Below are 18,408 nucleotides of genomic sequence, written 5' to 3'. Positions count from 1 at the left end.
AACACAACTCAGAAAAAAATCCTGTTATCATTTCTATTTTTCACAACACAAATGGCATCAGTTATTCAACTGCCTACTTGACATTGACATTTGGATGTGAAACAGTGTAGCAAATTTGTCTGCAATCAAAATCATGATTTTCCCCAAAACCTGCTCTTCCCAAAGTCGTCTCCATTTCTGCAGATGGCAACTTCATCTCCCCAGATCCTCTGGCCAAAAACCTTGGCATTATCCTTGGCTCCTCTCTTATTCTCATATCCACATTCTTGTAAGTAAATCCTGGCACTTCCTTCTCCACCTTCCAAGTATGTCTAGAATTCAGCCACGGCTACTCCACTACACCTACCGTGGTCTGACTCACTCTCGCGCTCCCCTGTCTTGCTGTAACACACTCCTAACTCGTCTCCCTGCTTCCATCCTTGGCTGCCTACAGTCTATTCTTAAAATAGCAACCAAAATGATCCTTTAAAAATGAAAATCAGATCATGTCACTCTCTGTTCAGAACCCTTCCGGTGGCGTCCCGTCTTACTCATTTTGGGAAAAGCTCCAACCCCACCACAACCCCTGATCACTACCCAGATACCTCTCCAGCCTTACTTCTCATCACTCACATCATCAGGCCCCAGCCACACTGGCTTCTACAAGCCAGACATGGTGACCTCAGGGCCTTTGCATCTGCTGTTTCTCTGCTGCAGTGCTCTTCCCCCAGTTAACTGCCCTGCTAGGTCCCTCACCACTTCATAGCTCTGTTCATATGCCATCTTAACAGAAAGCACTTCCCTGATCCCTGACATAAAATCTACCCTATTCTTATTATTTTTTCTACCCTTTATCCTGTTTATCTTTTTCCCCTATATCACTTATTGCTATATAAAAAATCAATCCATTTATTTGTTTGTTTATATTATGACTCTTCCACCCCTACCCCCAGTAGAATGTTAGCTCTAGGAGGGCAGGAGATTTCGACTATTTGCTCATTGCTTTTCCCTAGGACCTAGGCCATACAGTAAGCACACAACATAGACACTCAACAAACATTTCCTGAATGAATAAATGGCTTTCAGAGACAGTTTTAAGTAACTAATAGGCATGAAATCTCTTCAAGACAGAAGCTATCTCTTGATCATTTTAGTATAATAAGCCAGAGTAGGAGCTGGCTGCATTTCAGGTGAGCTGCAGACTGGGGGCAGAAGGGTAGAAAAAAGCCCATAACACACACACAATTACCGTACATAAAGTTCCCAATTTAGTTAGCTCTGGATACATCAGTTGGGTGGCCATGCAGGACAGGAGCCCAAGAGCACAGGCAGCAGCTCTGCCAACAGCCTCCCTAGTTTTCAGGGTCTCCAACAGGGATGTACAGCTGGTGATGCCACCTGGGGCAGGAAAGCTCAATTCTTGTTAAATCCCTGCCCTTTCTTGCCCCAGGCTTACAACACCATTCGGGAAGACTCCCTTTCTGCTATAGGAATAGTTATGAACACCAAGTTTTCCACTTCTCAGGCCAAACTCAGCAGCACCAAGGCCACATTATCATGGGGCAGGTGGGTGGTCCCCAAATAAGACCTCAGCCACCAGCTGTGCTGGGCCCAGGATGCTATCTCTTCACAGTCCACTCCCTCCTTCTGATTCCCCACCCTTTTATCAGTGTGTTTTTAATGCTGCAATGGTTAGCAAACCATGACAACAAATCCATTTCCAACTGCACTCTACTCCACAGTCAATTATCTTTTAAAAGATTTAAACAATAGTAAAATAGCATATATTTACCCACATGGCTACTATTTGCAGTAATCTTTCTTTGTGAATAAAGATCTCTACTTTTATCTGGTATCTTTTCTGTTTTGGAAGATATTTTCACTATAGAATTCTAGGTTGACAGGTTTTTCTTTTCATATTTTATTGTTACTATTTTTTCACTAAACATACAACCCTGCCCAGGGTGTACCTGTGTGACTTTGGCACACCTCTTTATCCTTTGATTCTTCTAGTTGCTGACCTGAAAAAGGGTGAATATTGATGATGATACCACCTGCCCAAGCCATTCATGAGGGATATTGGTCTGTAATATTCTTTTTTTGTAATATCTTTGTCTGATTTTGGAATCAGGATAATGCTGTTTTTTCAATGACTTGGAAAGTATCCCATCCTCTTTAATTTTGGGGAAAATTTTTAGAATTATTTCTTAAATTGTTGAAAGAACTCATCAGTGAACTCATCTGGGCCTAAAGTTTTCTTTATGGAAAGGTTCTTAACTACACCGTCAATCTCTTTAGTAGATAAAGGACTATTCAGGTTGATCGTTTCTCCTTATGTGAGCTTTGGCAGTTTGTGTATTTGAAAAAATCTGTCATTTCAGCTAAGCTTTTAAATGTTTAGGCACAAAATTGTTCAGAATATTCCTTTATTATTTTCTTAATAATTACAGAATCTATAGTTATGTAACCTCTATCATTCCTGATATTTGTAATTTTTGTCTTCTCTCTTTTTCTGTTTATCAGGCTGGTTAGATGTTAATCAATTTAATTGACCATTTCAAAGAGCCAGCTTTTGGTTTCCTTGATTTTCTGTTTCATTGATCTCTGCTTTGACCTTTTTCACTTCCTTCTGTTTACTGTGGATTAATCTGCTCTTCTTTTACTAGTTTCTGAAAGTGGAAGTTTTTGTTTGTTTGTTTTTTGAGATGGAGTCTTGCTCTGTTGCCAGGTTGGAGTGCAGTGGCGTGATCTCGGCTCACTGCAACCTCTACCTCCTGGGTTCAAGCTATTCTCTTGCCTCAGCCTCCTGAGAAGCTGGAACTACAGGTGCGCGCCACCACGTCCAGCTAATTTTTGTATTTTTAGTAGAGACAGGGCTTCACCATGTTGGCCAGGATGGTCTCGATCTCTTGACTTCATGATCCGCCTGCCTCAGCCTCCCAAAGTGCTGGGGTTACAGGCGTAAGCCACCACACCCAGCTGAAAGTGGAAGATGATATCATCAATTTTAGACCATTCTTTTTTTCTAACATAGGCATTAATGCTACAAATTTCCCCTTATCTACTGCTTTAGTGACATTCCACAAATTCTGACATATTGTGTTTTATCATTCAGTTAAAAATGCTTTCTATTTTTTGCCTTGATTTCTTTTTTGACCCACCTTTTATATGTAAGTAATATATTTTCTAATCTTTTGGAAAGTTTTAAAGGATTTTTTTTATTGATTTCTAAATTTCACTGTGGTTGTTTTCTGGCCCAAAAGACAATCTATCTTGGTAAATGTTTCAAAGCCACGTGAAAAGAATGTGTATTCTGCTGTTATTGGTTGAGTGTTCTATAAGTGTCAATTAGGTCATGTTGGTTGACAGTGCTGTGAGAGTCTATTATATCCTCACTGATTTTCTGTTTACCTGTATTACCAATTATTGAGAGACAGGTTTTAAAAACTCATAATTGTGTCTTTGTTTATTTCTCCTTATAGCGATTTTTTTTTTCTGAGATGGAGTTTCACTCTGTCGCCCAGGCTGGAGTGCAGTGGCATCACCTCCGCTCACTGCAGCCTCTGCCTGCCAGGTTCCAGCGATTCTCCTGCCTCAGCCTCAGTAGTTGGGATTAGAGGCACATGCCACCATGCCTGGCTACTTTTTGTATTTTTAGTAGAGACAGAGTTTCACCATGTTGGTCAGGCTGGTTTTCAACTCCTGACCTGACCTCAGGTGATCCACCTGCCCCGGCCTCCCAAAGTGCTAGGAATAGAGGCGAGAGCCACTGTGCCTGGCCTCTCCTTAGAGTTCTATCGGTTTTTGTTTCATGTATTTTGAAGCTCTCTTAGTAAGTATATAAACATTCAGGATTGCTATGTCCTCCTTAAGAATTACCTCTTTATTATCAAATAACTTTCTTTGTTCCTGGTAATATTCTTTGTGCTGAAATCTACTTTGACTGATATTAATATTGCCACTGCACCTTTCTTTTGACTTGCATTAGTCTGGTATATCTTTTCTATCTTACATTTAACTTATTTGAATCTTTATGTTTAAAGTGTGTTTCTTGCAGGCAGCATATATTTGAATCTTGTTTTCTTTTTTTTTAATTTGTTTTTTCTATCACATTTTAGCTTTTGGGGTACATGTTCAGGACATGCAAGATTGTGGCATAGGTACACACATGGGAGTGTGATTTGCTGCCTTCCTCTCCTTCACCTATATCTGGCATTTCTCCCCATGCTATCTCTCCCCAACTCCCCACCCCCCACTGTCCCTCCCCTATTTCCCCCCAACAGACCCCATTGTATAGTGCTCCCCTCCCTATGTCCATGTGTTCTCACTGTTTGACACCTGCCTATGAGTGAGAACATGCAGTGTTTGGTTTTCTGTTCTTGTTACAGTTTGCTGAGAATGATGGTTTCCAGGTTCATCCATGTCCCTACAAAGGACACAAACTCATCATTTTTGATGGCTGCATAATATTCCATGATGTATATGTGTCACATTTTCCCTGTCCAGTCTATCATGGATGAGCATTTGGGTTGGTTCCAGGTCTTTGCTATTGTAAACAGTGCTGCAATGAACATTTGTGTATATGTGTCCTTACAGTAGAATGATTTATAATCCTTTGGATATATATCCAGTAATGGGATTGCTGGGTCAATTGGAATTTCTATTTCTAGGTCCTTGAAGAATTGCCACACTGTCTTCCACAATGGATGAACTAATTTACACTCCCACCAACAGTGTAAAAGTGTTCCTATTTCTCCACATCCTCTCCAGCATCTGTTGTCTCCAGATTTTTTAATGATCGCCATTCTAACTGGCGTGAGATGATATCTCAATGTAGTTTTGATTTGCATTTCTCTAATGACCAGTGATGATGAGCATTTTTTAATATGTTTGTTGGCCTCATGTATGTCTTCTTTTGTAAAGTGTCTTTTCATATCCTTTGCCCACTTTTGAATGGGCTTGTTTGTTTTTTTCTTGTAAATCTGTTTTAGTTCTTTGTAAATTCTGGATGTCAGCCCTTTGTCAGATGGGTAAACGGCAAACATTTTTTCCCATTCTGTTGGTTGCCGATTCACTCTAATGACTGTTTCTTTTGCCATGCAGAAGCTGTGGAGTTTGATTAGGTCCCATTTGTCTATTTTGGCTTTTGTTGCCAATGCTTTTGGTGTTTTGTTCATGAAGTCCTTGCCTACTCCTATGTCCTGGATGGTTTTGCCTAGATTTCCTTCTAGGGTTTTTATGGTGCCAGGTCTTATGTTTAAGTCTTTAATCCATCTGGAGTTAATTTTAGTGTAAGGTGTCAGGAAGGGGTCCAGTTTCTGCTTTCTGCACATGGCTAGCCAGTTTTCCCAACACCATTTATTAAACAGGGAATCCTTTCCCCATTGCTTGTTTTTGTCAGGTTTGTCAAAGATTGGATGGTTGTGGATATGTTGTGTTGCCTCCAAGGCCTCTGTTCTGTTCCATTGGTCTATATTATCTCTGTTTTGGTACCAGCACCATGCTGTTTTGATTACTGTAGCCTTATAGTATAATTTGAAGTCTGGTAGTGTGATGCCTCCCACTTTGTTCTTTTTGCTTAGAATTGACTTGGCTATGTGGGCCTTCTTTTGGTTCCATATGAAGTTTAAGGTGGTTTTTTCCAGTTCTGTGAAGAAGGTCATTGGTAGCTTGATGGGGATAGCATTGAATGAATCTTGTTTTCTTATCCAATCTGACAATCTCCACCTTTTAACCAGAGGGCATTTACATTTAATGTGATTATTGATATGGTTAGGTTAAAGTCCATCATTTTGGTATTTTCCATTTCTTCTTCTTCTTCTTTTCTTCCTTCTTCCTTCCTTCCTTCTTTCTTTTCTTCTTCCTTCTTTCTTCCTCTTCTTTCTTCTTCTTTCTTCTTCTTCTTCTTCTTCTTCTTTCTTCTTTCTTCTTTCTTCTTTCTTCTTCTTCTTCAAAAGATGAGGTATTGCTGTCTCACTAAGGCTGGAGTGCAGCAGCATGATCACAGCTTACTGCAGCCTCAAATTTCTGGGCTCAAATGATTCTTGCATCTTAGCCTCCCAAGTAGCTGGAACTACAAACATGTGTCACTATGCCTGGATGTTTTTTTTTTTTAATTTAGAAATGGGGTCTTTCCTAGATTAATCTTAATCTCCTAGGGAAGCGATCCTCCTGCCTCAGCCTCCTGAGTAACTAGGATCACAGGTGCAAGTCACTGCACCCAGTTCTATTTCTCCTTTCTGATTTTGATTCCCTTCCCTGCTTTTTCTACCCTATTTTGGATTTTTTTTTTTTTTTACAATTTCATTTTATCTTCTTTGTTGGCTTATCAGCTATAATTCTGTTTTGTTACTTTAGTGCTTGCTCTAGGGTTTATAGTGTATGTTTTTAACTCATCAGTCTACCTTCAGATGGTATTATATACTTCATATGAACTACAAGAACCTTATAATAGCAGATTACTATTTCTCCCCTCTAATCTTTATGTTGACACACATTTTATCTGACATACATTTTAAACTCAATAATGTTACTATTTTTGGTTACAAAATCAATTATCTTTTAAAAGATTTAAACAATAAGATAAATAGCATATATTTACCCATATAGCTACTATTTCTAGTGATTTTCATATTTTGTAAATAAAGATCTCTATTTCTACTATCTTTTTAAAAATACATATTTTCACTGGGTACAGAATTCTAAGTTGACAGAGTTTTCTCTTTCCATACCTTACATTTTTCTTACTAACCATAGTTTACTGACATTTCCATACTTTAAAGGTATTGCTACATCATGTTCTTGTTTGTATTGCTTACAACAAGAATTCTCCTGTTGTCTTATCTTTGTTCCTCTCTATATAACATGTTTTATTTCTCTGGCTGCTTTGATATTTTTTTCTTCATCACTGGTTTTTAGTAATTTGATTATGACAGGCCTTGATATCATTTTCTTTGAATTTCTTGAGCTTGGGTTTCACTGAGTTTTGGGATGTGGTATGATAGTTGTTATCCAATTTGGAAGACTTTCAGACTTCCTTACACACACTCTAATTACATGAATATTAGAATTTTTAAAGTTGTCCCATAGGTAATTGAGCCTCTTTTCAATTTTTAAAATTCTTTTTTTGTGTGTGTGTTTTAGTTTGAGTAGTTTCTTTTGCTACACCTTCAAGTTCATTAATCTTTTTTTTCCAGCAATATCTATACCATTAATCCCATCCAGTACACTTTTTTCATTTTAGACGCTGTTGATTTCATTTCTAGAATTTTGATTTTGATCTTCTTATAGCTTCCATATCTCTACTTAACTTTTTAAACATATGAAATACAGTTCTAATTAACTCTGTTAATTCTAATATCTTTGTCAACTCTGGGTTGGTTTTGATTGAGTGATAATACTTGTCACTGTGGGTAATGTTTCTCTACTTTTTTGCATGCCTGGTAATCTTTGACTGGGTTTCACATTGCTTAGTGCTGAATATTTTTGTATTGATATAAGTATTATGTCAAGCTTTGTTCTGGGTGCATTATGTATTTGGAAACAATTTGATGCTTTTGGGTAATAATTTACGATTTTTTAAGACTGGTCCAGAACACCATTTAGTCTAGGGCTGATTAGAACCTACTAAGGCAAAATTCTTCTAAGTACTGTACCTGATTCCCCATGAGTTATTAATTAGGAGGTTTTCCAGTCTGGGTGGTAGGAAGAGGCACTATTCTTAGTCCTGAATGAGCACTAGGCACTGTTTGCTATATCCTTTTAGGGTGTTTCCTTTCCCAGCCTCAGAGAGCTTCCTTATAGCATGTGCTGATCAATAATCCACTGAGAAGTTGAGAGGACTCTGTAGATCTCTGCAGTTCTCTCTTTACACAGCTCTCCTATCTCCAGTACTGCATCCTCTGAACTCTAGCCTCCTTGATCTCCTTGGGCTCTCAGCTCTATCTCCTCAACTCAGGAAGTCTTCTGGGCTCTATCTGGGTTTGCTCTCCCTGCACCATGGCCTGAAAATTCTCCCAAGGCAATAAGCTGAGGCAACTATATATAGGGCTCACTTCATTTGTTTCCCATTTCTTAGAAATTATTGTTCTTTACTGCCTGATGTCCAGTGTCTTAAAAACCAGCATTTTATGTATTTTGCCTGTTTTTTTTTTGGTTGTTTTAGGCAGGAGGGCAAATTTATCTGGTCCCTATTACTTTATCTTGGCCTAAATGTGATTTTATACCTATGTTTATGTTCCAGTTGGGGCACTATTACATTATTACTGCAATAAATGTGGTTGACTTAAATTTCCTTTGTTGAGAAGTTGTCATTTTTTTCAGGGTATGTATTTAATGCATGTTTGTCAAAGGTACTAGGTGATAACTCCCTTCTTGCTTCTTTATACTTTGTAAGCTGTTAGGGATGTAAAGGTACTCAGTAGAATACTGGGCTATTATAGTAATATGAGCTTACAAGTTCTTTTGAAGAAATTCAGTTTATCTCATAAATTAACTGTGTTAACAAAAAAGGGAATGGCAAAAAGGAACATGGAAGTAGGAATCTGGTAGACTTGGGCCTTTTATTGCAACAAAGGTTCATTCATTAGTAAAGGTAAAACTATGGTTTTAGTTTTAGGTCAGGATTGTAGGCTGCTTTCATTCCCACTATGGATAATCTTTGCATGGAAGAAACTGACCACCTAACACAGGGTTTGCATAGGAAACTGCGGATCCCAGGCACTTCAGCAGTTGGGTCTCTGTTGTGCCACCAACCCTGTGCTCTGGAGGGGCCACTACATTCAGTTGCCAAGCAGCCCAGCAGGGCTCCCAGGGAGTAGGGAAAGTGGGCCAGCCCACCAGCTCGCCAGTATTCACGCTCACTTGGCAGAAGGTGCAGAGGGCAGGCCCACTCAGAGCCAGCTGGCAGACTCCCATTTGCAGGTCCAGTGAGTCTGGGCCAAACTGCCTCGCTTTCGTTCTCTGGCTAGGCGGTCCCCAGTGCAGCTTCTGGTGGAAGCAAAGGCAGCTGGCACAAACAAACAGCCCCTCAATCCTGTTCTTGACATGCCGTTGCCAAAATTCACTTTGAGGGAACAAAAGGCAAACATAAACCTCAGCTCCTGCTGGAGAAGTTAAGCTAAAAGAAACCAAAAGGAGTGAGCAGCTCAACCACTCTAATTTACTATCACATTTCTGCTGTCAAACTGAGGGAAAGATTCTTCTCTGGAAAAAAAGGAAACCTCTTCAAGACATCTGTCAACTCATTTCTGAAAAGTCAGCTTCCATAATTGGTGGCTCTAAAAAAAGGGGGTGTCAGGAGCGCTGGCAGTAGTGACATCTTTTGCAGTTAGTAACTTGGATGCTGGCTTGCTGGGTGGGTGGGCTGGTGACAGGGGCTTCCTTAGCTCCACTCCCACCCACCTGGAACAGGAGTTCCTCAGCTTATTGATGCCAAGGGCCCATCTGCCAGGCTGGGGAAGCCTATGGACACTTCTCAGAGCAATGCTCTTAATACATAAAATAAAATGTACCAGATTTTAAAGAAAATCTCAATTAGACTGAAAAATAGTTATCAAAATTTATTCAAAGCCAAGCGTGATGAAGTTTTGCCCGTAATCTCAGCTCCTTAGAAGGCTGAGGCAAGAGGATCGCTTAAGCCCAGGAGTTCGAGACGAGGCTAGGCAACATAGCAAGACCCTGTCTCAAGAAAAAGAGAAGGAACAAGATCTGATGGTAAAAGAAATGATAAATCATTGAGGTGATAGATTTCCCAATTACCTTGGTTAGATCATTACATATTGTATGCCCATATCAAAATATCACATGTATCCCATAAATATATACAACCATTATATAGCCATAGTAATTCAAAATAAAAAGCAAATATCTAGGAAAAAAAGATCTAGTAGTAGTTCTAAAAACTACCCCCATTTCGAAGTGGTGATGAGTGTCCATGGCATTTCAAGAGGTCTGTAGGTAATGTGAAAGTAAATGCTTTCCTTGGGGGACAACATCACAGGGCTTTGTTGACTACATGCACAAATTAAGGGAACAACAAATTTCAGCTAAAGGTTAATTTTTTAAAAATTCAATGTTTTTCTCATCCAACTTGACAAACTCCCCTGAATTCTAGTCACATCTGTGAATCCCAGGACTCTTCAATGAAGATGTTTCTCGCCCACCTTGGTCTCCCAAAGTGCTGGGATTACAGTGAAGCCTGTCTCTACTAAAAATACAAAAATTAGCTGGGTGTGGTGGCATGCACCTATAGTCCCAGCTACTCAGGAGGCTGAGGCAGAAGAATCGCTTGAACCCAGGAGGGAGATGTTACAGCGAGCTGAGATCATGCCACTGCGCTCCAGACTGGGCGACAGAGTGAGACTCCAACTCAAAAAAACAAACAAACAAACAAACACAAAACAGAAGACGTTTCACATTTCGTTTTCTGGACTGTCAGGAAAGAGCACTACAATGCGAGACAAAGGGGCTAGGTCCTCATTTTGGCTCCACTTCTAACTCCTAAGCCAGAGACCATGTGCTGTATTGCCTGGTGGCCTCTGGCCAGGCCACTCTCTCTACCTACAATGCTCTTCCTCATCCCCACCCCCTGGCTAGCCCCAGTTGCTCCTTTAAGAGGCTGTAGATAGCACCCCTTTGAAAGGCCTTCCTAGCTCTCAAAATGTTGGCACAGAATCAGGGGTATCCTCTGTGGTCCCAAAGCACCCTATGCCCAACTCTATTATTAATCTTCTCAACTACGGTGCAACGATCAGCTCACGCCGTCTGTCTCCACCCCTTGCACAAAAGTGGGAGTTCCTTTGAGGCAACACTAATGATTCATTTATCCTTGTGATCCTGGGGTCAAGCACGGGGTTTGGCACGTAGAAGACCATTAATATATATTTACTATGAATAGATGATAGAACGGAAGAAAGCTGTGACCATATACAGCCTGTCTCTCTCTCTCACTGCAGAAATATTCTTCATTTCACACCAGTGATTCTCAATCCTAATTATATGTGAGAATTGCTTTTGGAGATCTTAGAAAATACTGAGATCCAGGTAGCAACCTCAGAGATTCAGATTTCAGTGGCCTGGAATGGAGTCCTGGCCTTTGTATTTTAAAAAACCGTCCTGGTGTCTGGGCATGGTGGATCACGCCTATAATACCAGTACTTTGGGAGGCCAAGGCGGGCAGATCACAAGGTGAGGAGTTCAAGACCAGTCTGACCAATATGATGAAACCCTATGTCTACTTAAAAAAAAAATTAGCTGGGCATGGTAGTGCACACCTGTAGTTCCAGCTACTCAGGAGGCTGAGGCAGGAGAATCACTTGAACCCAGGAGGCCAAGGTTGCAGTGAGCTGAGATTGCACCACTGCACTGCACTCCAGACTGGGCAACAGAGCAAGACTCTATCTCAAAAAAAAGAAAACAACCATCCAGGTGCTGCCACGGTGAGAACCCACAGTACCACAAGAACAGCAGCTGTGGTGAGAGAACAATAAAAGAACACCCCAGGTGAACTTCTTTCCTAGACTCAGAAAGATGAAATTAGTGCAGAATTTGGAACTCTGCAAGGAACTAAATATATACATTGAATTTCTGACCCTCAGAGTCAGGTTACAGTTCCAAATCCAGTAATGTCTATGATAGCTGAAATACAGTCTAGAACTTACATGAAAAAATCTGGGGCCTGGCCAGGCATAGTGGCTCATACCTGTAATCCTGACACTTTGGGAGGCTGAGGCAGGAGGATCACTTGAGTCTAGGAGTTCAAGATCAGCCTAGGCAACAACATAGTGAGATTCTGTCTCTACCAAAAATACAAAACATTCACCAACAGTGGTGGTACACACCTGTGGTTCCAGCTACATGGGAGGCTGAGGTGGGGAAATTGCTTGAGCTCAGGAGGCAGAGGTTACAGTGAGCAGAGATCGTGCCACTGCACTCCAGCCTGGGTGATAGAGCGAGACTCTTCCTCAAAAAAAAAAAAGGAAAAAAAAAAATCTGGGGTTTGACAGTGAAAACCATGAAACAAATGGCAAACCCCATGGGAAAGCACACTAAGGCCCCTGCTCTGTTTCCTTGCTGTAAGACATCTTTGGAAAAAGGGCTCAATCCTAGATGACCGCACATCTTTTACATCTACAAGGTAGAGACGATCACAGTAACACTAACCTCAAAGTACTACTGTAGGAACTAAAGTAGGTAATGGGGATGAAGGCATTTTTTTCTTTTTTTTAATTATACTTTAAGTTCTGGGTTACATGTGCAGATTGTGCAGGATTGTTACACAGGTATACACATGCCATGGTGGTTTGCTGCATCCATCCCCCCATCACCTATACTAGGTATTTCTCCTAATGTTATCCCTCCCCAATCTCCCTGCCACCTGCTATCCCTCCCCTAGCCCTCAACCCCCCAACAGACCCCAGTGTATGATGTTCCCCTCCCTGTGTCCATGCATTCTCATTGTTCAATACCCACCTATGAGTGAGAACATGCAATTTTTGGTTTTCTGTTCTTGTGTCAGTTTGCTGAGAATAATGTTTTCCAGCTTGGATGAAGGCATTTTGTGAGTTGCCAAACATGTTAATAAGATGAAGTCTTTAGTACTACATTCTGTTGATTGAGTTCTTATTTATTTATTTATTTTTGAGACAGAGTTTCACTCTTGTTGCCCAGGCTGGAGTGCAGTGGAATGATCTCAGCTCACTGCAACCTCTGCCTCCCGGGTTCAAGTGATTCTCCTGCCTCAGCCTCCCAAGTAGCTGGGATTATAGGCATGCACCACCACACCGGACTAACTTTTATATTTTTAGTAGAGACAGGGTTTTACTAAGTTGGCCAGGGTGGTCTTAATCTCTTATGATCCACCTGCCTCGGCCTCCCAAAGTGCTGAGATTACAGGTGTGAGCCTCTGCGCCTGACTTGATTGAGTTCTTATAGGTGGAAGGATCTTTATGGCTCAGTGCTTAAGGCCATAGATTCCAGAGCCAGACTCCCTAGGTTCAAATTCTGGCTCCATCTCTTTTTAGCTATGTCATCCTATGCAAATGACTTAATCTTTTTGTGCCTCAATTCCTCTTCTGTGAAATGGTAATAATAACAGTATCTACCTCACAAGGATTTTGGAAGATTTGACTGAGTTAATATACTTAAAATATCTGGAACAGTGGTCCTCAAATGCAAGCATGCATCAGAATCTCCTGGAGGGCTTGTTAAAACACTGATTGCTGGACCTTCCGCATAGCTTTGATTCAGTAAATCTGGGCTGGGGTCCAGGAATCTGCATGTCTACCAATTCCTAGGTGATGCTGATGTTGCTGGTCTGGGAACAACACTTTGAGAACCGCTGGCTTAGAAAAATGCCTAGCATACAGTAAGCAGCTAATAAACGTTAGCTTTTATTATCTTTTCCTGGGCTCTATTTTCTTGGTCCCTGAGCAAAACACTTTATGCTCCAGTGCTACTCAGTACTGCCTTCATGTGGAAGCAATTCTGAAATCTACTTGCAGTGATTCTCAAAGTGTAGTTCCAAGATAAGCAGCACCAGCATCCCCAGGGAGCCTGTCTGAAATGCAAGTTCTTGGGTCTCCATCCAGACTTACTGAATCAGCAGCTTTGAGGCTTCAATATCCTGTGTCCTAACAACCCTCCAAGTGATTCTAATGCACCTCAAGTTTAAGAACAGCTCTACCAGAAAATCACCATCATCACCACAATGACCCTTATTGAAAATGTACAGGGAAGCAGGATAGCTTAAGGTCCAGAGTATAGTTTTTGGTTAACTGGAGTCTAAGGCCTGGCTCAGCCTGTTAGTCACCTTATGGCCTGAAGTGAGTTATGAACCTCCTTTATGCCCCAATTTTCTCACTATAAAATTGGCATCATTACAGGACCTACCTCACAGCAACCTGAAATGATACAAATAAAGTGTTTGGCACATACCACTGGTTCGAAGAATGTTAGCTGCCATTGTTTTCATCTTTATAATCATTCTGATACGTCTGCTCTCAATGTGATTAGAGATGGTTTATAACAAAGACACAAATATAGAGAAAGATTAAAAAAAAAAAGAAGTAAAAACATTACACAGAAAGTGAAGAGAATGAAAGTTGAAAAAGTCATGACAACTTGTCCTCTGCACTGGGGTCTAAACTTCCCTTCAGCCCAGAGCAACAGGGGAAATGCAGAGACTACAGAGTTCTAACTCCCCGAAAAGAGGAAGGAGGCTGGCTCTTCTGGAGAGACAGTATCATCCCCTACCCCTCAATACCATGAACCTTTGCACAAATGCCTGTGTAAGAGGAGGCAGTCTCCATCTGCAAGGCTCCATGTACCTGCTTCTTTCATTAATTCTCAACAGGAGCCAGGAGCAACATCCTTAGATCGTAGAATTTGAGAGCTGTTTCACTCACTTTGGGTGCCGGATATCTGGGAGAGAGCGATTCAAGGAGATTTTATCACTGACGTAGATGTTAAATCCATTTTCTCGGTACGCCTGATCCACTCTCTCAGCATCAGTCATGGGGTAAGGTCTTCCTTGTTCTCCATTTCCTAGAAGCAAAGAGCAAATTTGATGTTGCTAATAATGTATGGGGGTACTCTATATGGAGTGGGGGAAAAGGATGCAAAATATGATTAAACCACCAAGATAAAACTTGACTCGGATATAGAGCATACCTCAAATTTTCAGCAGGGGAAGTGCAAAGAGTGGGAGGGGAGCAAGCATTTATTCAGCCACTTTGCACATCTTGTTCTCAGGTAATCACAGTGGCCCTGTGGGGTGGATATGAGACCCCTCATTCCATAGAAAGATAATCTGAGACTCAGAAAGGTTATCAAATCAGGAGTATGGATTCCAAAGCCCATGCTCCCCTCACTCTGTCAGGAGCTCCAAAGACCCCTGCCCTCGGAGACCAGTTACTGGACGGCTAGTTCCACTATCTGTGAACTGATCAACCTCGGGCCAAGTCCCATTAGCTCTCAGAGCTAAATCTCCCTCCTCTGATACCCACAGCACTCTTGGGAGAGAAAATGAGAGTTGCCCATTTGAAAGTATTTTGTAAACTATAAAACACTTCATAAACATGAGGAAAGATGATTACTCTAGGTAAGGCCAACTTTATATGTAAATCAAAATTGGCATAAATGATAAAGGATGCCTTGATTTAATTTTTGTTTTTAGGCCAGCAAACAAATTAAGATTTGCCTACTCTAAACCAGGAGCGCCAGAAAAGTGTTGCTTTGAGTCGTGGATTTGGGTGGGTTAAAGTGCTAGCTTTCCTCCCTGCACAATTCATCTGGAGAAGGAGTCTGATATGATACTCCAGGAAATTTTTCTCTAGGATCCCAGGGTGCATAGTGGGAATGTCCACATCGACCCCTGCAATAGTAGCTCAAGAATCTGTCATTGGTGAAATCTTGAAGAAATGGTAATAAAACCAGCTGGTTAAAAATCATCTTGCCTTCTGGAGCTTGTGGTCTGAGCAACACCTATTTACTCTGCAAAGTAAACATTGACACATTGACAAAGTCAGATTGCCAGAAAAGTGCAAGCTGAGAGGCAGAGCCCAAGGTCTCTGACTAAGGATTCCGTCACTACAGCTTGTAATGCTTCATAAGACATCAGTGATTAGACCCCAGGACAGATAACACAAGGGACCCAAACACAGTAAGTAGGAGACCAGAAGTGTTTGCTTAGGGAGAGAAGGTTCAGGAGGGCAGTACAGGAGACAAATTCAGAGTTCAGGCCCTGAAGCCGGGCGGAGTAGGGTTCCAAGGCCAGCCCTACCCATCCCCAGCTGTCATCTTGGGCATGCCTTCAGCCTTTCTGAGTCTCAGCTTTTGCCCTTTGTATTAATTAGAATGAGAAGGTTCAATGCGAATGATGTGGTGATTAAGGAGGTAAAGCAGGCAAGATGCCTGGCACATAGCATTTGACAAATGCTGGCTATTCTTCTTAATGTCTCCACTGCTGGTTACTCTTGTCTGGTTGGCTAGCCCAATGTTCTAACAATTCTGGTATGTGGCAAATTAGCTCTTTCCAATAGTTTTCTTTCTTAATTGAAGCAGCACCTGTAATTCCAGCACATTGGGAGGCCAAGGCAGGCAAATCACTTGAGGCCAAGAGTTCCAGACTAGCCTGGCCAACATCGTGAAATCCTACTAAAAATACAAAAATTAGCCTGGCATGGTGGCATGGGTCTGTAATCTCAGCTACTTGGGAGATTGAAACAGGAGAATCACTTGATGGGAGGTAGAGGTTGCAGTAAGCGGAGATTCCACCACTGCATTCCAGACTGGGTGACAGCGCAAGACTGTCTCAAAACAAAACAAAACAAAACAAACAAACAAACAAGTCAGCACTCATTCCCCCTTCTCATTTTCTGGCATCTCTAGATTTCTTTTATCATCAATTAAGTTATTGTGGTAAGCTGGTCTTGTCATAATGTAATTTTAAAAAATCAATAGTGTGAGTGCCTTTAATGGAGATAAAAAATGATAAAATACTAATACCAATACCTTATATTTCTATAGTGCTTTCTAGTATTGCAAAGCTACTACAAACTCATTGCTTTACTCGGCACACTCACAATAACATCCTGAGGTTGTCAAAGCAGAAAGCAAGAGTCCCACGGACAGACAGAACAACTGAGGGTACGGGAGTATGGACTTTATCTGCTGATTAGATGGCTGTAAGTGGCATGAGAGCTACTCTCCTGATTCCTTAGTCCAGGCTGCCTAGAGCTGATTCTCCACATAATTTCTGTACCATCTTACCCCAACACTTCCCAAGTCTCCAGTGTAAACAGAACTGCTCCCAAGACTAATTAGCCAAAGAAAACTTTAGCTGAAGCCCTCTAAGTTGACTCAGTCTCATGGCTGCAGTGTTAAGTAGGAAACAACTATGCCTTCCTTCCAGACCTGGGTTCAAATCCAAGTCTGTCTCTTTCTCTTTGTGCAACAGTGGGCAGATTACCACCCCTCTTAGAGCCACAGGTCCCTTCTTATTAAATGGGCCATAAAGGTTGATTTGAGGTTTCACAGAGGATATTTCCAAGTACAGAGCATGGATCTTCCTCACTATAGGGGTTCAATAAATGTTGGTTCTTATTACTACTGCTCCTTGTTTTAGTTGCAATCTCGTGTGGGGGAGACATTTCTATCCTTTAAAAATAAAATACAAAATAACCTATATAAGGGAAACATTTTCTATCACCCAATAAAGGTGTAGGCAAATTCCTGCAGGCAGCAGATCTGGTGATGGGAGTGGAGAAAGGGGTCAGCTAACAGGTAAAGAGGGGCATATAGGAATTGCGGGAAGGGATGGTAGCTGACAGGGAGGGAGCCAAAAGGAGGTCCAGATACCCTGCTAAATACATACATGTACACATACACACACACACACACACACACACAAGTATGCATATGTGCATATGCGCTTCACAGAGCCCACCCATGGCCAATCCTGCCCTCCTTACCTACACGCTGAGCGTCCCTCCCGATAGCCTCCTTGTTATGCCAGTCCTTCAGCTTCTGCCCATCTCCCAAGAAAAACGTCTTCTTTTGCCGACTGTGTGGGCCCTTAAAAAAAGACAAAAACTATGAAAAACAGAAAACAGCAAATAAGTTCAGTAACACAGACCCAGGAGCTACACTGCCTAAGGGAGCTTTATATTGACCAAATGCCTGTCATCCTGTGTTCATTTATCCACTCCCTCAGCACACTTTTGTTGGTGTCTTGCCATGTGCCAGTTAGGTGTACAAAGGTCAGCATGATGACAGAAGTGCAGCATCCACCTTTTGGGAACTCTCAAATCAGTGGTGGAGAAAAAAGATAAACACATTCTTTTCACCCAAGGGAGAAAGTGTACAGTGTGGTGCTACCCAACAAAACTATAACATGAGCCACATATATAACTTGAAATTTTCTAGTAGCCACATTTTAAAAAGTAGGTAAAAATTTAAAAATAATATACTCTACCTAAAATATTACCACTTTAACATGGAATTAATGTAATACATTAATTAAGGTATTTTATATTCTTTTCTTTTTTTTTGATGGGTGGAAAACAAGGTCTCACTCTATTGCCCAGGCTAGGGTACCATGGCACAATCATGGCTCACTGCAGCCTTGAACTCCTGGGCTCAAACAATTCTCCCTCCTCAACCTCCTGAGTAGGTGGGACTACAGGTACATGTGACCATATTGGCTAATTATTTTTTGTAGCAATGGGGCCACACTATGTTACCAAGGCTGGTCTTGAACTCCTGCTATCCTCCCACCTCAGCCTCCCAAAGTGCTGGGATTACAGGCATAAGCCACCATGCCTGACCTACATTCTTTTTTTGTACTGCCTTTGAAATCCAGTGTGTATTTTATCCTTGTGTTTGTCACAATTCAGACCCATGTCAAATGCTCAACAGTTGCATGTGGCT

At 41.4% G+C, this 18,408-nt stretch overlaps 1 protein-coding gene across 1 annotated transcript in view; it reads right to left on the bottom strand.

The window, feature by feature from the left end:
* The window catches only part of GALNT10 (polypeptide N-acetylgalactosaminyltransferase 10), a 240,656-nt gene that overhangs the window by 122,025 nt on the left and 100,223 nt on the right, over nucleotides 1–18,408 (bottom strand). The window contains exons 2-3 of the mRNA XM_035289215.3: nucleotides 17,451–17,553; nucleotides 14,385–14,523 (exon numbers count right to left, since the gene is read on the bottom strand). Coding sequence (XP_035145106.1) covers nucleotides 14,385–14,523; nucleotides 17,451–17,553 — 242 coding nt within the window. The remainder of the gene's footprint in view (nucleotides 1–14,384; nucleotides 14,524–17,450; nucleotides 17,554–18,408) is intronic.

The sequence above is a fragment of the Callithrix jacchus genome, chromosome 2 (assembly GCF_049354715.1).
Source record: "Callithrix jacchus isolate 240 chromosome 2, calJac240_pri, whole genome shotgun sequence".
Taxonomy (NCBI): domain Eukaryota; kingdom Metazoa; phylum Chordata; class Mammalia; order Primates; family Cebidae; genus Callithrix; species Callithrix jacchus.
The sequence above is the reverse complement of the archived record's forward strand: the minus strand, read 5'-3'. Positions and strand labels throughout refer to the sequence as shown.